The sequence below is a fragment of the Onychostruthus taczanowskii genome, unplaced genomic scaffold (assembly GCF_017590055.1).
Source record: "Onychostruthus taczanowskii isolate IOZ18803 unplaced genomic scaffold, ASM1759005v1 scaffold4, whole genome shotgun sequence".
NCBI lineage: Eukaryota > Metazoa > Chordata > Aves > Passeriformes > Passeridae > Onychostruthus > Onychostruthus taczanowskii.
The window spans coordinates 20927623-20951675 of NW_024501459.1; the positions used below are offsets into that span (position 1 = coordinate 20927623).

Genomic DNA, 24053 nt, shown 5'->3' on the forward strand with positions numbered 1-24053 from the left:
TTATCAGCACACCACCAGGTGGTAGCAGCCTAACTGACTTTGTCATAATTTCTATCAATAGTTTACAAAAGTATTAATGACTTTAAATTAGTTGCTGTTGTGTTGTACCATTTTGCTAAAAATAAAAGGTTTCTAGGATACCCTATAATCAGCACTAATCAGAGTAGTTCAGGACTTTACAACTGACAGCCTGTCCTTATGTTATCTGACATTTAACACTAAGCTCTGGTTAGTAATCCTGGTTAGCAAACTGCATGAATAAATCAGTGTTGAATTTAAATTTCTCTAATATATTGTAAACCCCGTGTTTAGTTGTGCAAAATCAAAAAAATTATTTTAGTGATGAATTTTTAAATAAACCTGTCATCTGACAAATTCATGGTATTGAAGTGCTGCTGCTTTCTCATGAGTGTGCTTGTCTCTTCTGCATGTGCTTGTGTTTGCTGTGTTCCATCTCTTGCTTCCTCACGCTTGGTTTCTTGTGCTTTTCCTTGTGCAAAGTTTCACACTTGCCCTCCGTCTGTCTCATGTTCCTGGTCTTGCCCTTACATTCTCTCTCTCGTGCATTCTTGGATTGTCTTGTGAAATCTGCCTCTCTCACATTCTTTGTCTCTCTCTTTTAAAAATGCATTGTATTGTCATGCATGCCCAGCTGGAAAGAGCTGTAGTTTTGGGGAGTGAAGGCAGGGAATGGTCCTGCCTTAATACAGCAAACTGTCTATTGGCTTTTAGTAGAAGATATTGTTAGACCAACACTTACTGTGGTGTAACACTTAGTGTGTTTTCATGGGTTTCTCACTTTTTTCCTGTGATATAATCTCTTTCTATGGCTTATTTATTTCTTAATGAAATAAAAAAAACATTATAAAATGAACTCAGTCCAACCATTTATCTAAACTAAGCAACACCAATTTGTGAGTAATAAAGTAGAAAAACAAATGAGTACAACAGCAGCCTGGTTAAATGAAGTGTAGTTTGAAGTGAGTAAAACTCCAGATGAAACGCATCAAATAGCACTTCAGCTAAATCGAAATCAGCATGAGGACTGAGAGCTTCATTGAAGTCATGCAGTGAGTGAGAATTAGTCTGGTAGGATAACCTGGTAATGTCATTAAACTTAAACTCAGTCCTCCCTCCCAAATTATACCACCTGCTTTATTTGGATTTGTGGATTTCACATTCCAGAGTTTCTTAAAGTGCACACATCTGATGCTACATGTGTTCTTCTATTTTTTCGTAGAAAATACATATCACAGACCATACCTTTTAAAAACAAAGACATTTTATGAACTGTTATGGAATCCCTTAGGTAGTATGTTTTGAGTTAGCAGTGAAAATCTCAACTTTATTTCTGACATAAATCAGTAGAATAGGTTTCTTTTCTAGTTTCAGTACAATAATCTAAAAATTACTGTTATATACAGTATATAAAATACTGTAGTAATATTAATTTTTTAAAACTAGTTGATAAATATTGGCAGGATGTTTTAACAGATAAAATTTCAGCGACGTCAGTCCGGTAAATTCCAGTAAATGACCATAAACAGTCAAAAGTGCTGTTTACCTATTAGATTGATGTCTCTTTTAATTTCAGTTAGTACACTTTCTTTGTATAAAAGAAATGTGCTCAAACTCACTAGTTAACTAAGTCTTGGACATCTTTTAAATTGCATAGCTAATCTGTTTTTATTGGAAAGTACAAACCATCTGGTCTTTTGTTTTTTGTGAAGTGTAACAAGATGCAAAATACAATGTTAATGTCAATATTTTACAACTGCTTTATGTAGTGTTGCATGCCAGATTGTAAAGCAGCTTTCAGAGCTTTCAGGAACTGAGAATTAGCAGAATATGGTTAAAAGCCTAGAGTGAATGACAAGAATGTTTATTGCCAAACAGAAATCGTGAGAGGAATTAGATGATTTTCTTTTATTCTTTTGGCTTCAGTGTCTGTGGTAACAGATGAGGTAATCTGGTGTGAGACACTTCAGTGTTACAACCTTCTATCACTTCTAAGATACCACTTCATTGTACTTCTGAGGAATGCTAAATTAACAGTACAGAATATGGATTTGTAATAGCCTTCTTTTTATTTTCTGGTGTCTGATTGACAATGAAGTGTCCTCTCTATATTTTGAGCTAGATATCAGTCTTGTTATGTGTGTTATTTTATTGCTTTTCTTAACCTGTATTCTCTAAACAAGTGTTCCAGGCTCGTGTTTTTGTTTTTCTTTATCAGATCTGTAGGAAGTTTTTCACTTACTGTCACTACCTGTGACAGATTTTCAGACTCTGAGGTCTGGTAGAATGAAGTTATAAATGAGGGTGATATCATTATCCCTGATTCCTTTCTTCTTAGTCCTGTAGTCTGCTTTCAAGAGATTTATTTTCTTGATAGTGAGTCTCCTTTTTATTATTTGGATGCCAGAGCAATAGCTGCTACTTGCTGCTTTCAAGGAAGCACCAGTACAGAGTTGACTAATAGCTAGTCTTGTTAAGTTTGAGTGTTTGAATTAACCTTTTATAAAGAGGTTGAGGACCTGCTGCGTAAATTATTATCAAGGACTTCATGGTCTGCACTTGAATTATTAGAGAGTACAGAGCATTTAATTGGTTGTCCTTGAGTTTTTACTCTGTCAGAACAAAAAATCTTGAATAGAAACTTGCAATTGGATCTCAACACTTATTAGTTAACAAAGAACAGTCCTTGATATGCTTTCCAGTTTCTGCAAAGATTCTTTCTTTTGAGCTGTTCTCTGCAGACTGTCTTAAGAAATATATTTTGGCTTAAATACATGCAGTGTGCTAATCTCCATCAAGATTCATCTTTCTGATGAAGGAGGATTTTTGGTAACAGGAGATTTGATTTGTGTTGGCACTGTAGTTTCATTTCTTAGTGTTTTTATTGAAGTGCTAATTGTTATTGACAAAAGCTGACAAAAGTTAAAAGTTTGCTTTGCTGTTAAAGGCAGTCACATGTATCATATGCTGGGCACCTCAACTGTCCAGAGAGCTGTCGCTTGTTTCACTCGTGAAAGCTGTGAATTGCACACCTGACATAGTTATTTTATTAATATGTGCACTTACGGTTCTGAAAGATCACTTAGGAAATTTAGATGCAGTGCTCTTCACATGAAATGAATATATGTATTTTCTGAAGGCTCTTTTTATGAACTCTCAAGAACATTTATATAGCATAGCTGCACTTAATATTTCAACACGGATTTAACTGTAAAGGTAAACATTTACTGTGTCCTTGGAATCTGCTACATTTAGAGTAGATGGGCAAATCAGGCTCTAACTGCCTTTTGGCTATTTTGTAAAGATTTTGAGAAATGTTCTTTGCCACCAACTTGAACATCAGCATTTGTTTTTTTACATGACTTCCTTGCTTTTATTTTGATTTTTTTCATGGTGTAACTGTTGTTTCTTACACACAGTTTAGTTTCTCTTTTGTTTTCTAGCGTTAATATTAACATTACCAAACCTGAGGACTCTTAACTCCCTCATTACTACTGCAAAGGTTTTTGCTCAAACTTTTGTTATTGTAAAAGTGTTTGTACTTTTTTATACCTTTACTTCCACTTTTTTCCATCACATGTTCCTTACAAGACAATCATCTCTTAATCAAAGCTATGTGCCTGGCATGCCATACAGTTGTATTCTTATTTATAGAATAATTTCTGAGACTCATTATGCAATTGAGTAAGGTCATTAGAGGTTCTATCCAGGATGAGCACCTGCTTGTGTCTGCTTCAGGGATTGTCTTGTAAATACCATGTGCATTTAATGGTATCCCCATGAATTGACAAGGGTGAGAGCAGTTCATGCTAATCTGCAAGCAGAGTGGTAGCTGAAGATCTGGCTTCTTACACAGTAAGAAGCTATTTAGCAAGGAAGTTAGGTTTTGCTGACATGGCCTTGACCAACAAGGTACTACTGTCATGACAGTAGGAGATTAGGATTTACTGCTCAGCAAAGAGAGGATTAAAAATGTATAATGGAGGATGAGGTTAACTCTGTTTTTGCTACTTTTTTGAATAAAACATCTTTGCAGGGCAAGTCCAGTGGAGTAATCTATTTAGGACTAGAAATCATAGTAGATTTGTCAGCTTGAGAGTCGTAAGATTTAGTTGTCATGACATTCAGTGCAGTGGTGCTGGTAAGAGTCAAGCAGATCCTACTGGCAGGTAACACAGAGTCAACTATCCACAAACTGTGAGCATTAGATCATAAATCTAGGAAGTTTTCCCATAAATTGACACTTAGGTCTTGATTTTGGCCGCCTGTTTTATTGGCTAGTCACAGTAGATCAAGAGCAATGTCAATTTAGATTGGGTGTAGATTGCATTTCACATGGGCTGTTGAGGGGCATGCTCATTTCTTGGGTCAGAAGCAGAAACAGGTTGAAAACACATGAAACTCATTTTGTAGCATTCAGTTGTGGCTATTGTGTCAGTATTTGAATTTAACTGCCAGATAAAAATTTGGGGTATTCTTCCAAACAGAAAAGATCTGGGGTTGAATGCCTGAACAGATGCATTCAGTGTATGGGGCAGGGGAGTTTCAGCCACCTCAGCATTGTTGCAGTTAGATCTGGCACATGTTAGAACCTGTTTGAACTATTGAGATATGCCAGCGATTGGGGCTGTACAAAAGCAGAACACGACAGTCATTCCCTTGGGTTCTTCAGGGGTGGTTGTCTAGTAGTGCCTCGCATGTGAACAGTCAGAACAGTGCAGTAACATCCAACAACATCCAGAGTGTGCTGGATTGCTTCAGCATTGTCCACTTCTCTGTTATTGCCTAGAAAATGCGTCAAAGAACATAGTAGTACTAAATCACATTTAAAAAAAAAAAATTGATCGCTGGTTTTGGTAGCACGTTAGGTGAGCAGTGACTGACACTTTCAGAAGTTTGATTTACTGTGCATCCTAGTGTTTAAGGAGTAACTATGCCAGTATAGTATAGCGTATTGTGAACACTAATGTAGGGTGATACAACAGCTTTAATGGAGGTACTTCTCATTGATTTAACATATCTTGCTTTATAAAAGTTCAAGGGGGTCATACTTATGTATAAGGTTGAAGATGCTTAAAGAACTTGTGTGGAACATTTCTAATCTGCAATGATATGAACATTTTAAATTTCAGCAAGAATATTTTGGGGCACTTTTCAACTGCACTGTTCTGGAAGGAGCTGTTGTTCGTTACCAAGAAAAGCACTTGGAACAGAAGGGGTTTTGCATTCTGAGTACATGGCTTGCAGCTTGATTAGTGTAACAACAAATTAACTTCAATTGCAAACCTCAAGTTTAATTTTTTTAAAAAATCAAGTCCAGATCAAATGTTACTGTTTCTCAGCAGATGTGGCAGGCAGCATTCAGCAAATCTGTTGAAAGTGCACTTACAATCAATGTAAATTGGAAGCAGTTGTATTGTTCGGTATTGTCCATGAGGAGAAAATTCAGCAGAGTTGACAGTAAAGGGTAGTTACTGGGAGTGTTTCCAGTGTTGTTATTTAGACAAATTAATTATCAGATCTCTTCAGTAAAAGTAAATTCAGTTTATTAACTAATACCTGTCCAGCAAAAGTGATTGCACATGGTGAATAGTTAATCCTGGTTTTTGTAAGTGTAGCTATCAGGATTTGCTGGCATTTGTACTAGAAACAAGCAAATGGTATTTTAAAATGTGAAGGTGGCTCAGGGTTGAAGCTACATTTTGATTAGAAACTGGTGAAAGGCATTAAAAACCCAGTCTTAAAGCTGAAATGCTGTTGTATAGCATAGTTCCTAAGGAGAAACTGAATCCCTGATATATCTTTCTTTTGCACTGGCTATATTAAGAAATTCTGGTTCTCTTAGTGGTAACACTATCTGTATAAAAGGACGTGTTAAGATTTTCAGTGACATTCTCTGCTATGAGGCTTTACCCATGTAGAATCTGGCTAGAAATGTGCACTGGTGGCAGTTCTTTGCACAAAGTTTGTCCTTTGTTTCTCCAGAATTTTATTTGCAGTTTGGTGCCTTTTTTTCTGCCTGTGGGTGAATTTGTGACTTCTGAAGAGAAACAGAATCTCTGCACTGGCATCTCTGCCAGAAACCCATCTGTGACCCTGAGGCTTGGTGTTTTCTCGTGTCTCATTTCATATATGAAATGTCTACCTGTAGCTTTCATGTCCACTCCCAAAAGGGAGAAAAAAAAATAAAATTAGATCTAAGAAGGACAAATATTGAGGCTTCAGACTGAGGACAGCTTCTGACTTGCTTGGTCCCTTCAGCGTTTTTCGAGAAAGTGCCAGTCTGAGGCCCTGGCCTGAGGCTGGTGCAGAGCAAGTGAACAGGTCAGCAGTACACACAGCAAGGACCATTACAGGAGCCAGCACTCAGCCTCCATAGCTGGCAAACAGGCAAGCTTGGAACTTGCACCCTGAAACTGATTGTGGTGTCATTCTGCCAGCCAGCCCCAATCAAATGTTGGTTATTACACAGAATTCTGAAGAAATTCTTTAGTGTTGCAGTTGCTCTGTTACTTTTTTCACCTTTTTCTTTGTATCTTCTTTTTAAGGTAATGCCGTGGGAATTGATAGGATTCAAAGCATTGTTTTAAGAGTTTGTAGTCATTAAATACAGTAACTTGAAAAAAAAGGCCTTTCATTCATTAGGACTTAGAATAATTCCATAGGGAACTATATTGGATTATTCACCTTGTGTACCAAATAATTCACCTTCACCAAAGCTGTGTTTACTTCTTGAGTAAGCTATATGCCTATCAGTTAAGCTATATAGAATTGCTGATTTAGTTTCTTTTTATGTTTACCGTCATTATGCTCATGGAACATAGTCAAGTTGCTGGCCAAGCTGCAAGATATCTCTTTTTGACCTACAGGTCTTCACTCTCGAGTGGTAGACATCACTTCCACCTGAAGTGAGGTACCAGAAACCAGAGTTAAATTATGCACCTGCTCTTACAAGCACATTAATGTGACTCTCAGTTAAAGCTGATACCCATGACAAATGGTGACTGCACACATTTTGTTAAAAAACAAACTGTATTTATCTTGACTCAAATAACCCAAATATAAAGGCTCAGGTGGATGTTCGGCTGTCCATAATACCTTAGCATCTTTACTGCATCTGTGCTCCTCTCTAGGTGGAAGAAACATACTGTCCTGTGTCCACTATCATTTGTTTGCTGTATTCTCCTCATGCTTGCTCCCTCTGTGACCCAGAGGTACTTTTTCTTTTTGATAGGAATACTCCTTTTCATAGATCAGGATCTGTTTAGTTCTGAGTGTTTGTTTCCTCACACACAAACAATATGCATTCTCAGCATTTTCACTCAATCCTAGTAGTTTATAGGTTTGTATTTTTATTGCTGTTTCTTTATCAATGCCTTTTAAAGGAAGTAACCTGTCAGGTGTACATACTGAGGAGCAGCATTGAATGAGTATTGAGGTATGGGGTTGAATTCATGTAAACATTTGGATCTCCACTTGGGCCTGTATGTTTGGTAAAAATTGTCTGGTTTTTATTATGTTTTAATCTTCTAAAGGACACCAGCTCCTAATTATGAACTAAATTTTTTAGCATGGTGTATTTTGGATGGGAATGTTAGAGGGCCATTTCAACAAACAAAGAGAACAAGTAAAGGCAGGCTCAAGTGGAATATGAAGCTCTTAACTAGAAAAATATGAGAATAAAACCTGTTTATCGGATTTGGAAATCATTATACCTGTTGTAGATATTTCTGACATCAATGTAAGAAATGGAAAGGATTGTTAGTTCAGACACCAGTACAAAAATTGTGGATTCATTTTTCAATGGATCAGATTTTTTTTTCTCATTATAATGTGTGTGGGTTTTTTTGCTGATGTTTAACTAGTTTTTTCTTTGAGTTTAGTGGCTGATTCCAAAATGAGCAATTGAATAGAAGGAAATATTTGATAAACACGATTAGAATATTTATTTGATAATAAAGAAATACCCAGGGAGAATGACAGAATTAAGAACCTGACTTGAATATTTTAAATGAGCAAGTGGAAATGTGACTTTTATAATGTCACTGACTTAGTGTTTTGCTCTGAAAGTACTTGTATATCTTTGATTTTGCATACATGTTGGATTTGGCTGTGCATATATATATATATATATATAATACAAGAAAATACTTTTTTGATGTGTTTTACTGACAATGTCCTAATTATGTGTGTGTCTGATGATTTTGATGGCTTGAAGACTCACTAGGGCTTGTGGAGTTTTTAATTAATTAAATAGATGTTATGAGACTTGGTGAATAGATCAAAACTGAACACAGGAAAACTATATTCACAGAATCTGCTTCAAAGCTTGTATTATTTTTGAGGAATGAATGGTGTAAAGTAATGCCGGAGTCAATGCTTCAAGATGGTAAATTTAGATTTAACAATAATTGTAGTCTTTGAAGTATAAACTGTTGTGGATTTACTGAGATTTAATGTTTTGCTTTAAATAGCTTTTGATAGCCTTTAAAATTCTTTTGAGGTTGATACTTAATGAGGCCACAAAATAATAATTTTCAAGTCTTTGTACTCTTTCTGCAGTTATGCAGTGTGTACTTGTGATGAGCCATTACCACACCTTGTCCGTTCATGTCCTTGCTGTGGAAGACACCCTTGATCCATCCTTTGCTATATTAAAGGCTTTTCTGCTAATCAGAAAAACAAAACGTGCTTCCCTGTTTCCAGAAACTTCTTTTAATACTGGAACTTCTCTCTCAAAGGATAGTGGAATTGGCTTTTGAGGTACTGTAAGGGACAGAGTACAGTCCTTTTATTTAGCAGCGAGGTTGGATTTAAAGGATCTCTCTTCCAACCCCAGCCATTGTGATTTACCTTTCTGGATTTGACAGAATTCAGATACAGAAGTGCAGCTTCTTTTTCTTTAGTTTTGTGTATTTTGTTTGTGACATCTCCATTTAGGGCAATAACTTTGTTCAAATACTAGTTTTGTTTTGCTAATGCAGACATGCACCTTCCTACTGCTCTGACTGGCTATTAAAAATGGCCAGAATTTCAAGTAACATGTTTTGTCTCAGTGCAAATGTGTCCTTTTTTCCCACCAAAATATTTTATCTGTTTATGAAAGAAAATAAACAGCATGTGAAAGTTTTTCATAGAAGAAATTCACAGAAGCCCCCAAATCATAACCCACTTACCTTTTTGGACAATTTTTTTTTTACTGAGATCAGTTGTTACTGTTTACTTGAAGTTGGGGTTGTGTTCAGCTCTTAAATCTTTAGCAAGGAATTGAAACTTCGTTAGTTCCCAAAAAGACCTTTGAACTGGGTTTGTCAGTGCAGTTTTCTTCACTGAGCACCAGCATGTTTGAGCCCTTCTGGCTCCCTGTTTTACCTGCTAATGGCAACCAAATGGTTCTGTGTGGCAGATTTAGAGGATTGATTTAATGGCTGTTGCTGCTGCTGCTTCTGGGATTGTGTGAAGGGGGAAAGAGGAGAGGGAAGGGGAGAGGATGGGGTTACTTCCCTAGACAGTAAAGCAGGCTGTGCTGTGGGAAGCCAGTTCCCCAAGTCCTGAACCACCCTGGTAGCTCCTGAGATTGGATACACTGTAGTATCCAGAGCAATGGTACTGGATTTCTAAAAGCTATAAAAAAGAGTAATGCTTGCTTTATTTTAGTAAACACAGATCTTTGTGCTTTGGAGGTTTATGGCTACTGGCAACTTTTATCTGATTATCTCTGGTGGTTTTGGTCATCTGCAGCTGTTTAGTTGCAGTATCAGCAAGTTTCAGGTGATCCCTTTTGTCCCCCACCCACAACTAACATTTACCTCCAAGATAAATGATAATGATGGCTGGCATTTAGTTTGGCATTGCTGCTTTTTCTCGTAGGATCTCTTTCTCAGGAAAAGATACAAACACAATTAAAATGTAGCTGTAAAAGTTCTCTGCTTTTTACATGATTGATTCCCTTTGCACTACCTTCATTAAGTCAGTGCTTCCCTATTGAATGTCCCTGCTCCTTTCCAGTCTTGCTTCTGGCTTTTTTTTTGTTTGTAATACATTTTGATTTTTGGCTGCTCTTGTGAATACTGATTTTTCTCATGGTCTTTGTATTTTGATCTTGTGGAACATAATGCAGCTGTCATATCCCGTCCCTTGTTCTCAATAACACCCACCATCAACAACATGAGGATTCTTAGATCCAATTAAAAAAGTTAGACCTTCTTGTAGAAGTAAAGAAAGACTGAATGTTTAAAGTGTGAGTATCTAAAAAGAAGTCCTGAATTCACACTGGGGGTGTTGCATGATGAAAGGGTTTTTTTTTTCCCCCTCCGTTTTTCCAGATGTCCACTCTGTACCTTGTGGAGTTCTAAACGTGCAATTCTTTAAAGATGTAACTTTATGCTTAGTATGTATGGTTTACACACATCAAAACCTTAAATGCATAAAGAAGACTGAGGTCTCTTTGTTATCTCCTCAGAGCAGGGAACTTGTAATTTTATTCTTTTATGTATTAAAATATATATATCAATTCATTTTTATTATTTCTGGAGACAATTACTAACTAGTGCCTAGAAAAAGAGTTTTTTGCACAGAAAGAAATAGCAGTTAGTGACTGATGTCCACTTGCAGTTTGATGGCAGTTCAAATCCCTAGCATCTATATCATTGGTGGGTCAGTAAGCTGAATTTGATCTGAACATCCTAAATATGTTTCTCTAATGCAGCTACAGGTTTAAGATGTTCCTGCATTACAATTTCAACAGCCACCTTAGTTTATCTTGTGCCCAAAAATAAGATTGAAAACCCCCAATCCCTTGTTGGTATCAGCAAATTTTTAGTTCAGATCTGTTGCATTTTGAAGCACATAGGCAATGACCAAATATGATCTCTATGAAGTGATCATAGATTGCTTTCTTGCCTGCTTTCTGAAACATTTAACCCACAAGTAAAAAGACTCATCAGATACTTTGTAAGGCTCAAATCATGTTGGGGGAAATTAGAACTTTCCTACCTTCACATTCCAGGTGTTTCTTTTTTCTTGCATGCTTTCTTCTCATGCTGTCCCATAGCACAGGTCACTGTTTCTCACTTCTCGCTGCATCACAAACCAGTATTATTATTTGCATGTAGCAATCATAATTTTTAATCTAATGGTCATAACTTTAATGACCAGATGGTACAAAATGAATGAAATTATTTTTAAAACAACCCAAGTTTAGAGCTTCTAACATGTCCAGAGTTGTGCATTCTTTGCTTAAAAGGGATTTTTTTCAAGATTTTTTCCTTTTAGATATTTATTTCATTATTTTTGTTCTTGTAAAATGCATTCATTTTTGCTGTGCTATATAAAGCTGAATTTTATTGTTCCATTAAAACACACACTGTATTGAGAATTGAGAATGGATAGCCTCTGTTCATTTTCTAAGCCATATTCAAGTTGGTACTCTGCCTATATTGTTTTGTTTTCACGAATGTTTAAAGGAAATCTGTGCAGATTTTTTTAAAGTTTGCATGTGACTGAACACTTTGGAAAATGTTTTCATCACTGACAACTTACATTTCAGAATTGATGTGAAAAAATCTATACAGAAGTCCATTTTAAAATTATACCATTTTCCTCTTCTAATCCCATATCTAAAATTTGCAGAAATATCAAGTTGATGTTTTGACTTACTGAAAAAAAGGAAAAATTGGTGAACGTTGGAGTTCGTTGTTCTCTCCCTTGTAATAAATTGTGTGATTAACAGTGTTTCCTACAAATAAGAGGCCAAGGCAGCTGCAGCTCCTGAAAATTCCCCTGTGTCAGAGATGATGAGAGATACCAGGCAGCCTTTAGTGAAGTCCGTAGAAGAGCAGAAGTTGAAGACATCTGTCTTGGAGGTGTTTTTGGAATGAAGTGTTCTAATGCAAGTTTAATTGTTTGGGCTTTTTTGATAGTAACTAGCTTGGTCCTCTAGCATGAATAATTGTATGTTGCTCTCTGAGGACTGAAAATTGTGTTAGTATATGTGGACATGGGATATGTTTGGGTTTTTTTTGAATAGCAGTGACTTTATTTTGGCATTTCAACCAGTAATACTTCCATTTCCCTTCCTACATGTTTCCTTTAGAGGTTTGATATTTGTCATTAAGGAGCTAGATATTGTTTCTTTTACAATAATAATAATAATAATAATAATAGTTAATTAAATGTTAAGAAAAAGGATCAAAATTTTCATTTTTTAAAATTAGATATCAAACATCAGAATAAGTAGAAATACAGATTTGTTGTAGATATGTGAATGAGGCCTTTGCTCATGTCCTACAAAACCACCGTGTACTTTCTGGTTGCGTGAGAGGAAAAATGTGCAAATGCTGAGTGAAATTATTAGGGCGTTTAAATTACATTCAGGTTCTTCTAAGGCACAATTGCTAGGTTCTAGTAGCAGGTTACTGGTTTTGTTATTTTGGAAAAAATGAACTAATCGTGTTTTACTGTACAGGATATGAGTAATAACAAAAATCAAATTTTTTCAAACATTTTGCAGGTTCCAGCTTTGCAGTTGGGGACTCTGTATAAACCTCTGGACCCAGCTGTTCACCACTATATTCTTTCAATCACTCTGAGGTGTTGATTTTACAAGAAGGAGTTGCTGTTCCTAAAGTCTACAAACTGAAAATATTTCATAACGGGCCTGTGAACTTACATGGATTGGTTATATTCATGCCTATGCATGCTGTATAATAAGGACCAATTCATGTTTTTGTTCAAAAACAGCAAAGAAAACTACTTCCTTTAATGGTACGCCAGATTTATTAATGTATTTCAGCAAGTCTGTATTACAGTTTGTCAGCAAACTGGCTACAACCAAAGAGTATTTAAAAATCATTTAATTAGGACAGATTCATTTTCACTCCATGCCACTACACAGCAAGACTTGCTTGTTCATATTTCTTTAAATTTATTCTGGAACTTGTCCAAGTTGAGCTTTAATGAGTAGCCTATCCTGCTAGTTAGGATTTATTTTCCCCTAGAGAAGAGTGTTTGAATTGGTAGTTTTTTAACCTGTTCAGTTAAATGAACATATGTTCAGAACTGCATCTTAACTCTTGAGAGTAAAGACTTGAGAAATAATTTCTCCTATTGTTGTTGCAGTTCCAAAATGCAGTTTAAGTAGTGTTTTTAGATCCAAACTATGTGCTACAACTTTTTTAATAAGGTGAAGAGTTTTCATATGAAGTTGCTTAATGCAAATGTAATGATACAGTACAGAACCACAGATCTGATTTGGTTTACTGAAAAAAATGATTTGTACTTGTATTTTCACTTATTACTTGAATATATCTCTTGGGTCATAAAGCTTGGTTAAATATAGCTCAATACCTTATTAATGATGTATTTTCCATATTAACAGGTGCAGGTTGGTGGCAAACTTACATTTTAAGATCTTTTAAATGCATTATTTGTGTTTCAAAACTATTATAATAAATCCTGAATTATAATTGTACTTTCATCACTAGCTGGGTCTAGTTAAAATTTCCTTTAAGGAACATTTGCTGCACACATGGTACAGTGCTTCCCCCATCTTGATTTTTTTTTTCTATAAAAAAGGATTTATTTTCAACTTCCCATTCCTCCAAATGTGTCTGAAAAGGACCAGAAAACTTTATTCCTATGGGATTGTTAAAGTACACTGAGTGTAGAATTTGCATATTGTTAAAAAAAAATTCATATGCTGTTACTACTCCTAAGGGACAATTTTATGTGCAGCTTTTAAGTTTTGAATGTAGCATAGGTCAGTACAGTAGCTGTAATATGTATTAATTGAATAGTCAGACTTTTAAAGCAAGATCTTTTGCACTGCTATATTGTATGCTGTGATTGTCATAGCTCTTTAGATTCCCTCTGAAATACATTAATTTGTTAATAAAAATGTGTTTAGATGGACTTGTTGTCGAGTCATGTTCATTCTGAAGTTTGCTGAAAAATGTTTTCTACCTTATTGGTTCCTTCCCAATTTTATATTAGGAAACCCATCTTTTGAAATATTTAAACAATTTGCTCTGAAATACTTAGTTTTAATTCTGCAAAACAGCATTTAGAAATAAGGGGGAAAATAGAGAAAACATTGTGTAAAAGGATAACAAAAGGAAAAAATACTAGAAAGGAAAAATGTAACAGTGAACTTCCATACTGGGATAAATAGTAAAGGATTACAGTATGTGGCTAAAAAAAAAAAAAAAGGAATAGCAGGAAACAAGCTTGGATTTGAAGGAAAACAAGTTCAAATTCTAACTTGGGATGAACATCAGAAAAGGTTTCAGAATTGTAGTCTTCACCTGTGCTTTTCATGGTACCCTGAGCTTATCTTTGGGTGGCTACAGGCATATGTGTGTAATTTGCACAGAGCATTTCTTGTGTAGCTGAGGAGCTGGAATGGGACACATGTTTTATGTAATTGTATCCACAAGACAGTGATCATGTGTCCTCTTGTGCATTTGTGTGGTAGTAATGATCAGAATATGTTCCAGGCTCTTTATTCCTTTGGGTGTCTGAGTCAAAGTGTTTTTTTTTTCACTGGTGGTTTTTTATCTTGTTTTGTTTTTTAAAACCAGGCAGCATCTCTCTCTATTTGCCTGACTTAATACTGGTATTGTTTTCAGATTTTGTTTCATCTCTCCTTAAAGTAGTTCTAATTTTCAGACTAGGTAATTTTCTGATGTTTAGAAAAATGCTTTTTTTAAAGGGATTTTTTACACCAGCTAAATTCAAATGTGTTTTCTTTTCTATGATTTGTACTTTTTGTGAGAAGAGCATTTTCAGGAAAGTTTTGCAGTGTGTTTAGACTTCAAACTGAAACAGGAAGAGCTTCAGGAGTTTTTTACAGATATTTCTTACCCTTTTGGTGACCTACTGTGCTGCTGTTGGTAGAAGTGAGCCTGGAATGGGGTCTGGTCATGTGCTTCAGAAAAATGTGTACTTGGCTGTCAGCAGATGAGGCAGGTGGGAGATGCAAAGTTCCCCCAAACAGGTCATACGTAACTTCTTTGTTCTAGCTCGCTGTTTGGTGTTTGTGACTCCTATTAAAACAAACAAAATCCAAAAAAACCCAGCCAAACAAGGCTTAATACAAGATCTGTTCTTCAAAGGCCTCTAATGAGTTTTGATTTTTCTAGCAACAAAGGCTGTGCCTATAGGTAGATTCAAACTTCAAAGTTGGATGGATTTATTCAAACAGGAGACGGCTGTTTTTGCAGGGGTGTTGTGGAGCATGGTGTGTGTTCATGTGAAAGACATTTCTGCTACCAAACACAAGGCTGAGTTCTTCCATATAAACATGAAATGTTTTTCCTTCATCCCTGGTTTTTTCTGCAAATGGCATTTGGAGCTGGCAGCATAATTGTGTCATTAGCTTCAAATGAGTTGCAAATCAGAGGCAGTTTTGTTTCTGGTTTCCTCCCCCTTCTCAGAATTTTTGAGACAGGTAGTCCTGATTCCAAGCTTTATGAGGTTGGAAAACCTCATTCCAAAGAATACTGATTACTATTACAGAAGGTTACAACATCTGTTTTTGTTTGTTCTTTGTCCCTCATCTGTATTTACATCCATTTCTGAAAATCTTTCATGAGTATCTTCTTTCATAAGAATCAGTTTTTCTTTTTATTTTCATATTAAAATAGTGAGGAGCAATGGCTATTGTGGATGGGCTTTATGTGACACTTTGATCTGTGGTGTAGACATCCACAGCTGAGAAGTATTATAATGTCCCTTTATAAGCAGTGGGCAGAAACAGTGACCTGCAGAGACATTAAATTTGTAATCCTCAGATCTTGAATGAATGGATATCTGCTATGTCTACAAGTGCTGTTGTCTTTCAATTTACCTTAGAAGGTTCTAGACCACAGTGTTAGGTGTGGATATTTGTTTTTACTGTGGGTATCTAACACTGAACTTAATTCCTCTTGGTCCACAGAAGATGGTTTTCACTTACCAGCTGTTTGCTTTTATTGACAAGGAATTAAAGGAAGGAGCTCTGTTTAGGACTTGAGGTGAATTCTTGTATGGCCAAGTCTAAATTCAAATTGATGACATTATGTTTAGCTGTAGCATTGTGTAAACACAGTGGTTGAGAGATGTCTTCAGATGTTCAGAATGCTTATTTCCAAACCATGCTTCATAAGTCACATCTGCAGCTTGTGAGTCAGAAGTGTTAGCACCAGAATATTTTATTACCGTGCTGTTTCATCTCGAGCATAGTGATCCTGGTCACAGTTGTCTTGGTGAAGGCCCACTCTCACAGTCAGATGCAGAATATTCAAGAAGTCTACCCCTTATTATCAGAATTTTGTGTCATTTTATGCTGCTGAAGGTTTTAGAATTTGAGCATCATAAATGGCCTGCTTCTTAATTCATGGAGCCTCCTGCAGAGTCTCTACTGCCAGTACTATCTCACATATGTTGGGTCATACTGCTAGCATTTTCTTTCCTAGATAGGAGGCGTGGTGTATTTTGGCTGCTTCTGAGAGTTCCTTGGAAGGTTTTGATTTTGCTGATCTGAAGAGTCATTGAATATCTGCATGTCTTTGCATTTTCAGTCCCTAAGCATTTTGGTAAAGCGTGCTTTTCTTCAGGGCCAGTGGATTTTGTGTGCAGTTTCAGTAGCTTTACCTCATTTGAGGCTCTGATTCCCAGGGGAACATCTACCTACTATTTATTTTTAAGGGGTTTTAAACATGTCCCTAAAGTTTTCTAACGGAGGAGATGCTCCAGAATGAGAGAGAGCTAATATGTGGACCAGTATTTATATTTCATGGAATCGTAGAATGGTTAAGATTTGGTGCAACCTTAAAGATCATCTGGTTCCAGCCTTCCTGCCATGTAGGACATTAGAGAAAATAATGCTAAATAGCAGGAAAAGTACATTTCATTGGTGAAGTGGGAGGTGATGAGGGCAAGAATGATAAAGTTAAAGACATGATACAGGAAAAGGCTCCAAACTGAGAGGGCTAAAGAACCTTTATAGTTTTTGTTGAATGTAGTAAATCAGTCTGTTGCTTGATTTCAGGTAATAGTGTGTAAATTAGAAAGAAAAAATAAATTACTGACTTTGCTATAGTTTTTGTACAGCATTCCTGTTGATGGAGTATTATATTGTCGCAGAGGAATTTATTTCCCAAACAAATGTCCTTTACTTTGCCCTGTTGAATGCCTGTCTCCTCCTGTTGCTCCTCCCCAGTTAAAAAATGAGGCATTGAAAAAAATCGTAGAATCACTTAATGAGCTCTGTTAGCAAAATACAGAATGTGGGCTTGTTTATATTTTGATGTATGAATATTGTCTGTATGTTTTCTGGGTCACTAGCCATATGTCATTTAGTGATGCACGGTCAGCTTTGTAAATAAAAAGATCTGGAACATTCAGTTTTTGAACAGGTGTTTTTAGTATCTGCATGATTTTGAGTGGCTCTTATTTTGATGGGCGCACATGGAATTGCTTTTATTTAATATTTTCTAATCAAGGGATAATTAGATAAAAATATATGGGGTTTTTTTGTCACATTCTGCAGGGAGATATAAAGTTAAATCATGTAACAATTAATGTTTAGGTTTCATTTCAAAGTAAGTAGAATCAGCTCTAATCTAAGAAATCTAATAAGCACACAGTTCCAACCTTACAAACTAACTCCTTGTACTCTAATATTCTGTGACTAAGTTTTAAAATGCCTTTTTTTTAATATGACAAAGTAATGATTTTCCATCTTTCTTTAATTTTAAACAGGTCCAAGCGAGCTCATGTCCCACTAACAGAATGCATTTTTGAGCTCCCTAATTTGACAGTTCAAGCAACTAGAGCTCAAACCCTTCTGCTTCAAACTATTTATCAGAGCTGGTGTCATCCTGTTGGAAATGTCAGTTCAGTGGTGGTAAATGAAGCTTTACTGAATGAGGTTTTCCAAACTTCAGGTAAATATGTGATGCTTTTGGTTATTTATTGTGGTACAGAGCACTGCTAGTGAGTGTCCATACAGCTATATCCTTTAAATCCAGCTTTTTACTTATATTAGCTAACACATAGAATGGTTTTTTGTGTGTATTTGGGTATTTATAGCTTATATTTAAAATCCAGGATGTAAGCTAAGCCACCCAGCTTCACTCCTTGGCACCAATTTCTGGATGCATTTAATTTTCCCATACAGGATAATTTTTCCATGCTTCCCTCATCTGAAACATCCACTTCTGCTACCCTTATATGGTACGGTGTTGTTACTTCAGGATCATTGAGGGGTGAAACTTGATTATTAAGGGCTTTATTAATCAATGGCATACATTGAATTCTTTAGAAGGGCTGCAGATGTTTCTTAATATTTCATAAATAAATGTTACTTAACTGTTGTGAAATTGCTGAAGATATGCAAGTGTTGGTGATGATTACATAAATGGTTAAAGTTGTTATCTGTCATCCTTTTGTAAAACATCCATAGATTTTGGGAATAAATTAAGGATTTTGACCAGTTTACAGAGGAAACCAATTTTCTAGTAATCCAGAAAATTTTATATATATATATGAATATATATAATTTATTTCTATGCGGGCTAGAATAATTTAGAGCTGTTACTGTTTATTTGTTGTAAATAAACCCATAACAAGAATAACAGATATTTTGGAATATCAGTCTTGGAGAATGTGTTAGAATGATTTAGGTGCAGAAAATCATTATTTGAAGCAGAGTGGTGGATTAGACCACTGGATGTCTTTCAGCTCTGCATTTTTTGATCCTTTCCATTCTTCTTTCTCACTCCTCCTGTTTATTGAAGTTAAATCTATGTTGATCTAATGTTGCAAAAGAATGTGATCTAATGTGCTTTTGTGCAACCCTTGGAATACATGTTTAAAGTGATTAAGTTTTCCTTTTTTCATGAAAGTCACTTTTGTCTTTATTCCTTCAATCTGTGTGGGTCACCTAAGAATGGGATTGTGACATTTTATTTTCAAGTCCTGGTACTTGTAAAGATAGCAGCTTTACAATCCACACCATGGAGAAATCAGAAAATACAATTGTTTGATTGCTTCAGGTGCTCTGGGGGTTTGCACAGTTTCAAACTAACCTGTTGTATTATTTAACATGTTTCAGTCCATCTATGCAATGAACTGTGAAACAACTCTGCTAACAGTATCTGTGCAGAATAGAAATCTGGAGCACACATTTTACATACTTCAAATAAAGTAAATGAACAATATAATGCAGTTATTTTGATCTTCTCTTGTTCATGGCTTTACGCTTCACCTGGTAAATGTTACATTTCTGTAGTGGTGCTTGGCATAAACTAGACTGAAGGCAGCTTTGTGTTCAAGGCTATGAAATGATTGCTGTCAATCCTTTTGTCTGAATTTTTGGCTTCGTTGAGTCTGTAAGCCTCCTACCGTTCGTTTGAATACTGTTGTGTAAAATCTAATATCATGCCTTGTTGGAAGCCATCCTTCCACGTACTTTAACAGTAACATGTATGCATGTAAGCCTCTAAAAGATACTTGACTGTATTTGCACAGGGAAGTTGAAATTTCAACTTCTCTTTTGTCATTTTTCTTTTTTCTTTTCTTTTTTTTTGTTAATGAAGTAACTCTGAGGATAATACAGTCAGTAAGGAACTTGTCAGTAAACAAGGCACATCTGTTAAACACTTTCACTTACATTCAACTTAGTTTCTCCAACATAGAACAAAAACTGCTGAATGTTTTACTTGGGAGTCCTTGTTTTGAGTTCCTGCCTGCCACTGCATGCCCCAGTGCTCCTTTAGGCTGGTACAGAGTGGCCTTACAGGGCTCATGTGTTGGGCCTCGCAGTAGCCTGGCAAGGTATTTGGGCTGCCCCGGCCAAGATTTTTTTCAGCAGAATCTTTGTGGGTGAACAGATGAGCTTTTCTTGTGTAACCTACACTCTCAAGGAAAAGATTGCCTTTTTCCCATGGTATTGTGTTCTCCATCTGAGCACAACTTGTTTTTGGCTATGCACAGAAGTAATACTGTAAAGAAAATAGGGTTCCATCTCCATGGTGTTGTGGATTAATATTTCTTTGATTAATTTGCTGCAAGTAATGAAAGTATAAACACTTGTTTTTAAATTGCTGTTTGCTGTCTGTCCTTTTCTTTTTCTGATTATATTTATATTAAATTGTAGTGTTCTTGCAGGAAAAAGCAAGAATGTACTCAAAGGTTCCCTTTCCTTCACTTTATTCTATTTTTCAGGGAGTCTTTTTCTTGAAATTAATTGCTTACTTCTGCTATTTCAAAGAATCATAAACTATGTGTTTCATGAATACAGCGGCCCAAATTTTCTTATATGTTTATATTTTCAAACTTCTAAAAGGCATCTTCATAACTAGAAATATAGCAGGACAAACAGCTATGTCTCTATCCAGATTTTTTTTCCCTGTTAAAAGTAAATAAAAAGCCCTCCCTATATATGACATTATTCTGACAAGAAAGAAAGGGCATATGTATTTTTTCTTCTGTTTGTGATGGTCTGCTGTTATCCTGAGGTTTCCAGCAAATCTGACTGCTATAGGTGGATCACAGGATTTTATACATTCTTGGTACTCAGTGTAACATTATGCTTGTTTTGTAATTTGTGAATGAAATGTGTCCTCCTGTGGAAATGGTCTAGTTATTAGCTACCTGCTCAGATCTGTTCTACCAATCTGTTTCACCGGTATTCTGTGACTTCAAAGTTTTCCTCTCTTCGTAGCTCTTCATATGTAGCTAGTCTCAAATGTGTTTGCCATTTGTTTACATGGCCTACAACTTTCTCAACTGCTTATGTCTGTATTGCTACTTTTTGTGTGTGATTGAAGGGTATTGTTGGACTGAAACAGTTCTTGCGGAGCTCTTTATGTCTTTGTTGGGGCTTTGTGCCAGATGCTGTTGAGAGTGTTGGGCTTCCTTAACACATCAGTTCAGTATTACTTGAACTAAAAATGATGCCACAACCCTTTGTAACCTCTCAGCCAAGATTTTTTTCAGTAGCCATTGTGCTATGGCTTTTTCCAACACAGCCATCTCTTCTATCGAATCAAAGCACCCCCCGTGGCAGAGAGAAATGATGAGGAGGACTCCATCTTATCAGAAGGCTAATTAATTATTTTATTATACTATATTATTCTATATTATACTATACTATATTACATTACATCTAAACTGAATCTGCCAAGCACTCAACCCTGCTCACAACTGCACTCATCTTGTGACTCTCTCGTGACTGTCAGCCGACAGTCCCAACACACACACACTCTTGGTCCTGATAGGCCAAGGAAACAAAACATCATCACTTTGGATAAACAATCTCCATATTTTCTTCTGCTTTTGCACAAACACAGGCACAGCAAATGAGATAAGCTTTTTCTTTTCTTCTTATTGCTTTTCCTTTCTCTGAGGTTCAGAGAATGTGAATAATCTCAGAAATCCTTGGGAAGAATTGTGCCTTGCTTTTCTCTGTGAAGAGAAATGCGGCTACACTCTTCCAGTTTTAGAACTTTATCACTGAAACTTATAATATGGGCTTACAATATGGGCTAAGATATTCTATAGGAGAGGAACAGATAATACAGGGGAAAATAGAAATAAAAAATGGAAAGGAAGAAAAAGAGGAGAAACAGGATCACCTGATGAAAAGGGAAGAGAGCAGCAGAGGAATATAAAACAAGAAGCAGGTAGAAAGAGTTAAGGTAGAAAAGCAGCAGAAGTTAAGAAAACCAAAAATTAATAGGAAGACAAGTACAGATGCATGAGTTGCAGGAGAGGGGAGATCCTTTGGGAGGAGCACATGACTATTGGCCTTTTCACCTGCTGTGGAGAGGCTCACAAGGTACAAAGGCCCCTTTGGGAGCTGGTTTGCTAGGTAATGGCTGAAAGACCTTCTATGGATCTAGTTTAAAAAGGGAGCTCTGCACTGTGTGTTTCCACAAACATATGAACAGAGTTTATTGCTAGTGTCTGGAGTTCTGTCCTAAACTTTCACCTGGACCAGAAATTTTATCCTGCTCCAGAACTTGTTTCAAAGATTATTGAAGCTGAAGTTGGTCTAGGGATTCAAAACAACCTCTCAGAGCTCTATGCTCTACAGGTTCTTTTCTGTAATAGATTAATGGAATACCAGAAAGGGAAGATTGCTTGAAGATTAACACTCTTTTGTTCCCCATCTACTTTCCTCCCCTTGTTCTTCAGAAACCTTTTCCTATTAGGAGAAAGACACTTTTCTCAAATATTCCCTAGTTTGTTATTACACTGTTGTCTTCATTAGATCATCTGAGAGTTTATTTTCAAATTAAGTTTCCCAAAGGCAAGCTGTCTGAAAAAAAAAAAATCTGAAGTCTCAAAAGCAGTTTGTGTGTGTTTGATATCTGATAGAATTTAAAAATGAAGTGCCTGTACTACTTAAAGTTTGTCATACATATTAGTAAGGTCTCTTTTCTTAAAACTTCCAGTAAAAGATGTATACAGTACTGTGATTGACTGGGCATAGATCTTGTGGAAGACAGATAAAATGAGTATGTCAGGAAAGATGTATGTTTTTACTATAGACATTTTTAATAAACATGTTTAAATATTATGTCTGTCTTAGCTTGAGAATATTTAATTCTGCTGAGAGCAGGTTTTTAATTATAAATTATATGGAATTTAATGAAACTTCTGAAAGCATTCAACTCCCTTCATTGCAATTACACCTTTTGTATTCCATAGATTTAAATGTCTAGTTAGGAAAAGTTCTTTTTAGGGTTCTTAAAAGTCAAGACAGATTAAAAAAGAGAGATAATATAAGCAGATAAACTTACTACTTGAATAAGTAGGCATTATAATTTAAGTACAAGATTAATGCATACTGCCTGAAACAGTTATACAAGAACAAAAACTATAGAAAACTTAAAATAGATGGGAATACTACTGACAAAATGCAGCATAACAAACAGAAAGTAAAACAGCTGCAGACAGCTTTTTGCTCTTTTTCATGGGTCAAGAAAAAGCATTACTGACTTTTTAATGCATTACATCTAAAATAAAAAAAGCACAAAAGCAGTCTTCAATCCACATGAAACTCTTTGGAAATTTATGTTTTGGTTTAATTTTATAATCCTTTTGGTATACAAGCACAACAGCATGTTACTTGTCAGTTAAATAATGTAAGTTCTTATGCTTGTGAAACATCCCAGTTCTACATTTCCATCACTATTAATGAGGAAACAAATGTGAATTTGAAATGCATAATGTTTTCTACCTTACTGCATGTATAGATCTTAATATTATTGCAATTTAAAATATAAAATATACAATTTAAAATATAAGTGTCCAAAATACCAAAATATTAGAAAAACAACAGTAGTTAAGATCTTTCAAAGGCTGAGCATGATTAATCCTATAGAGTAATTGTACTCTGTATTTTTTCCATTATTTGTTAGTAAGTACCTGAAGCACTCTGTTTCTAACCATTTCAGCTTGCCAAGAAAATACATACACAGTCACACATGGCTTTAGTTTACTCTGGAAAACTGGAACTTGCTACCACTTTTTCCTTGTCCTGTTCAGGTAGTTCATTATTTTGTTGACAGTTCGGTTCCATTAATCTGGTATTTTTGGGAAAATTGCTTGCAGACCTTACATTTCTCTACTGAAGGTGATCAAATAGGCATTGAATCCCTCATGTAAATGATGTCTTAAAGTTAAAATAAAATCTATTTTCCAGAAAGTAACTGTAAAACTATTTTATGCAAGATTTCATGTGGGATACCTTAATGGTTGAATAATAAATTTTACCTCATAAAAATGAAATTCAATAATACAGTAGCTTTCTCAGCGCAGTAGCATCTGGTTGAATCTCATGAGAGCCAATATTTTCCAACTCATTAGGATCATGTCGTTCTGTATGTCGTCAACATTGACTTAGCCAAGCTACCTTTACTTACATAACCGCCAAACTATTAAATAGGTCTCTTGTGGAGTGAAGTCAAATATTCCTCTTATTTTGCTTTTGCCTTGGAAGAAGAAAAGAAAATGTACATGCTGTAACATTTAAACATCTGGTC

General features: G+C 35.7%; 1 protein-coding gene across 7 annotated transcripts in view; it reads left to right on the top strand.

Annotated features, from left to right (window-relative positions):
- Positions 1 to 24053, top strand: part of VPS13B (vacuolar protein sorting 13 homolog B) — a 429942-nt gene that overhangs the window by 77068 nt on the left and 328821 nt on the right. For all 7 annotated transcript variants that reach the window (XM_041413097.1, XM_041413101.1, XM_041413100.1 and 4 more), the window contains one exon: positions 17761 to 17945. In XM_041413097.1, coding sequence (XP_041269031.1) covers positions 17761 to 17945 — 185 coding nt within the window. The remainder of the gene's footprint in view (positions 1 to 17760; positions 17946 to 24053) is intronic.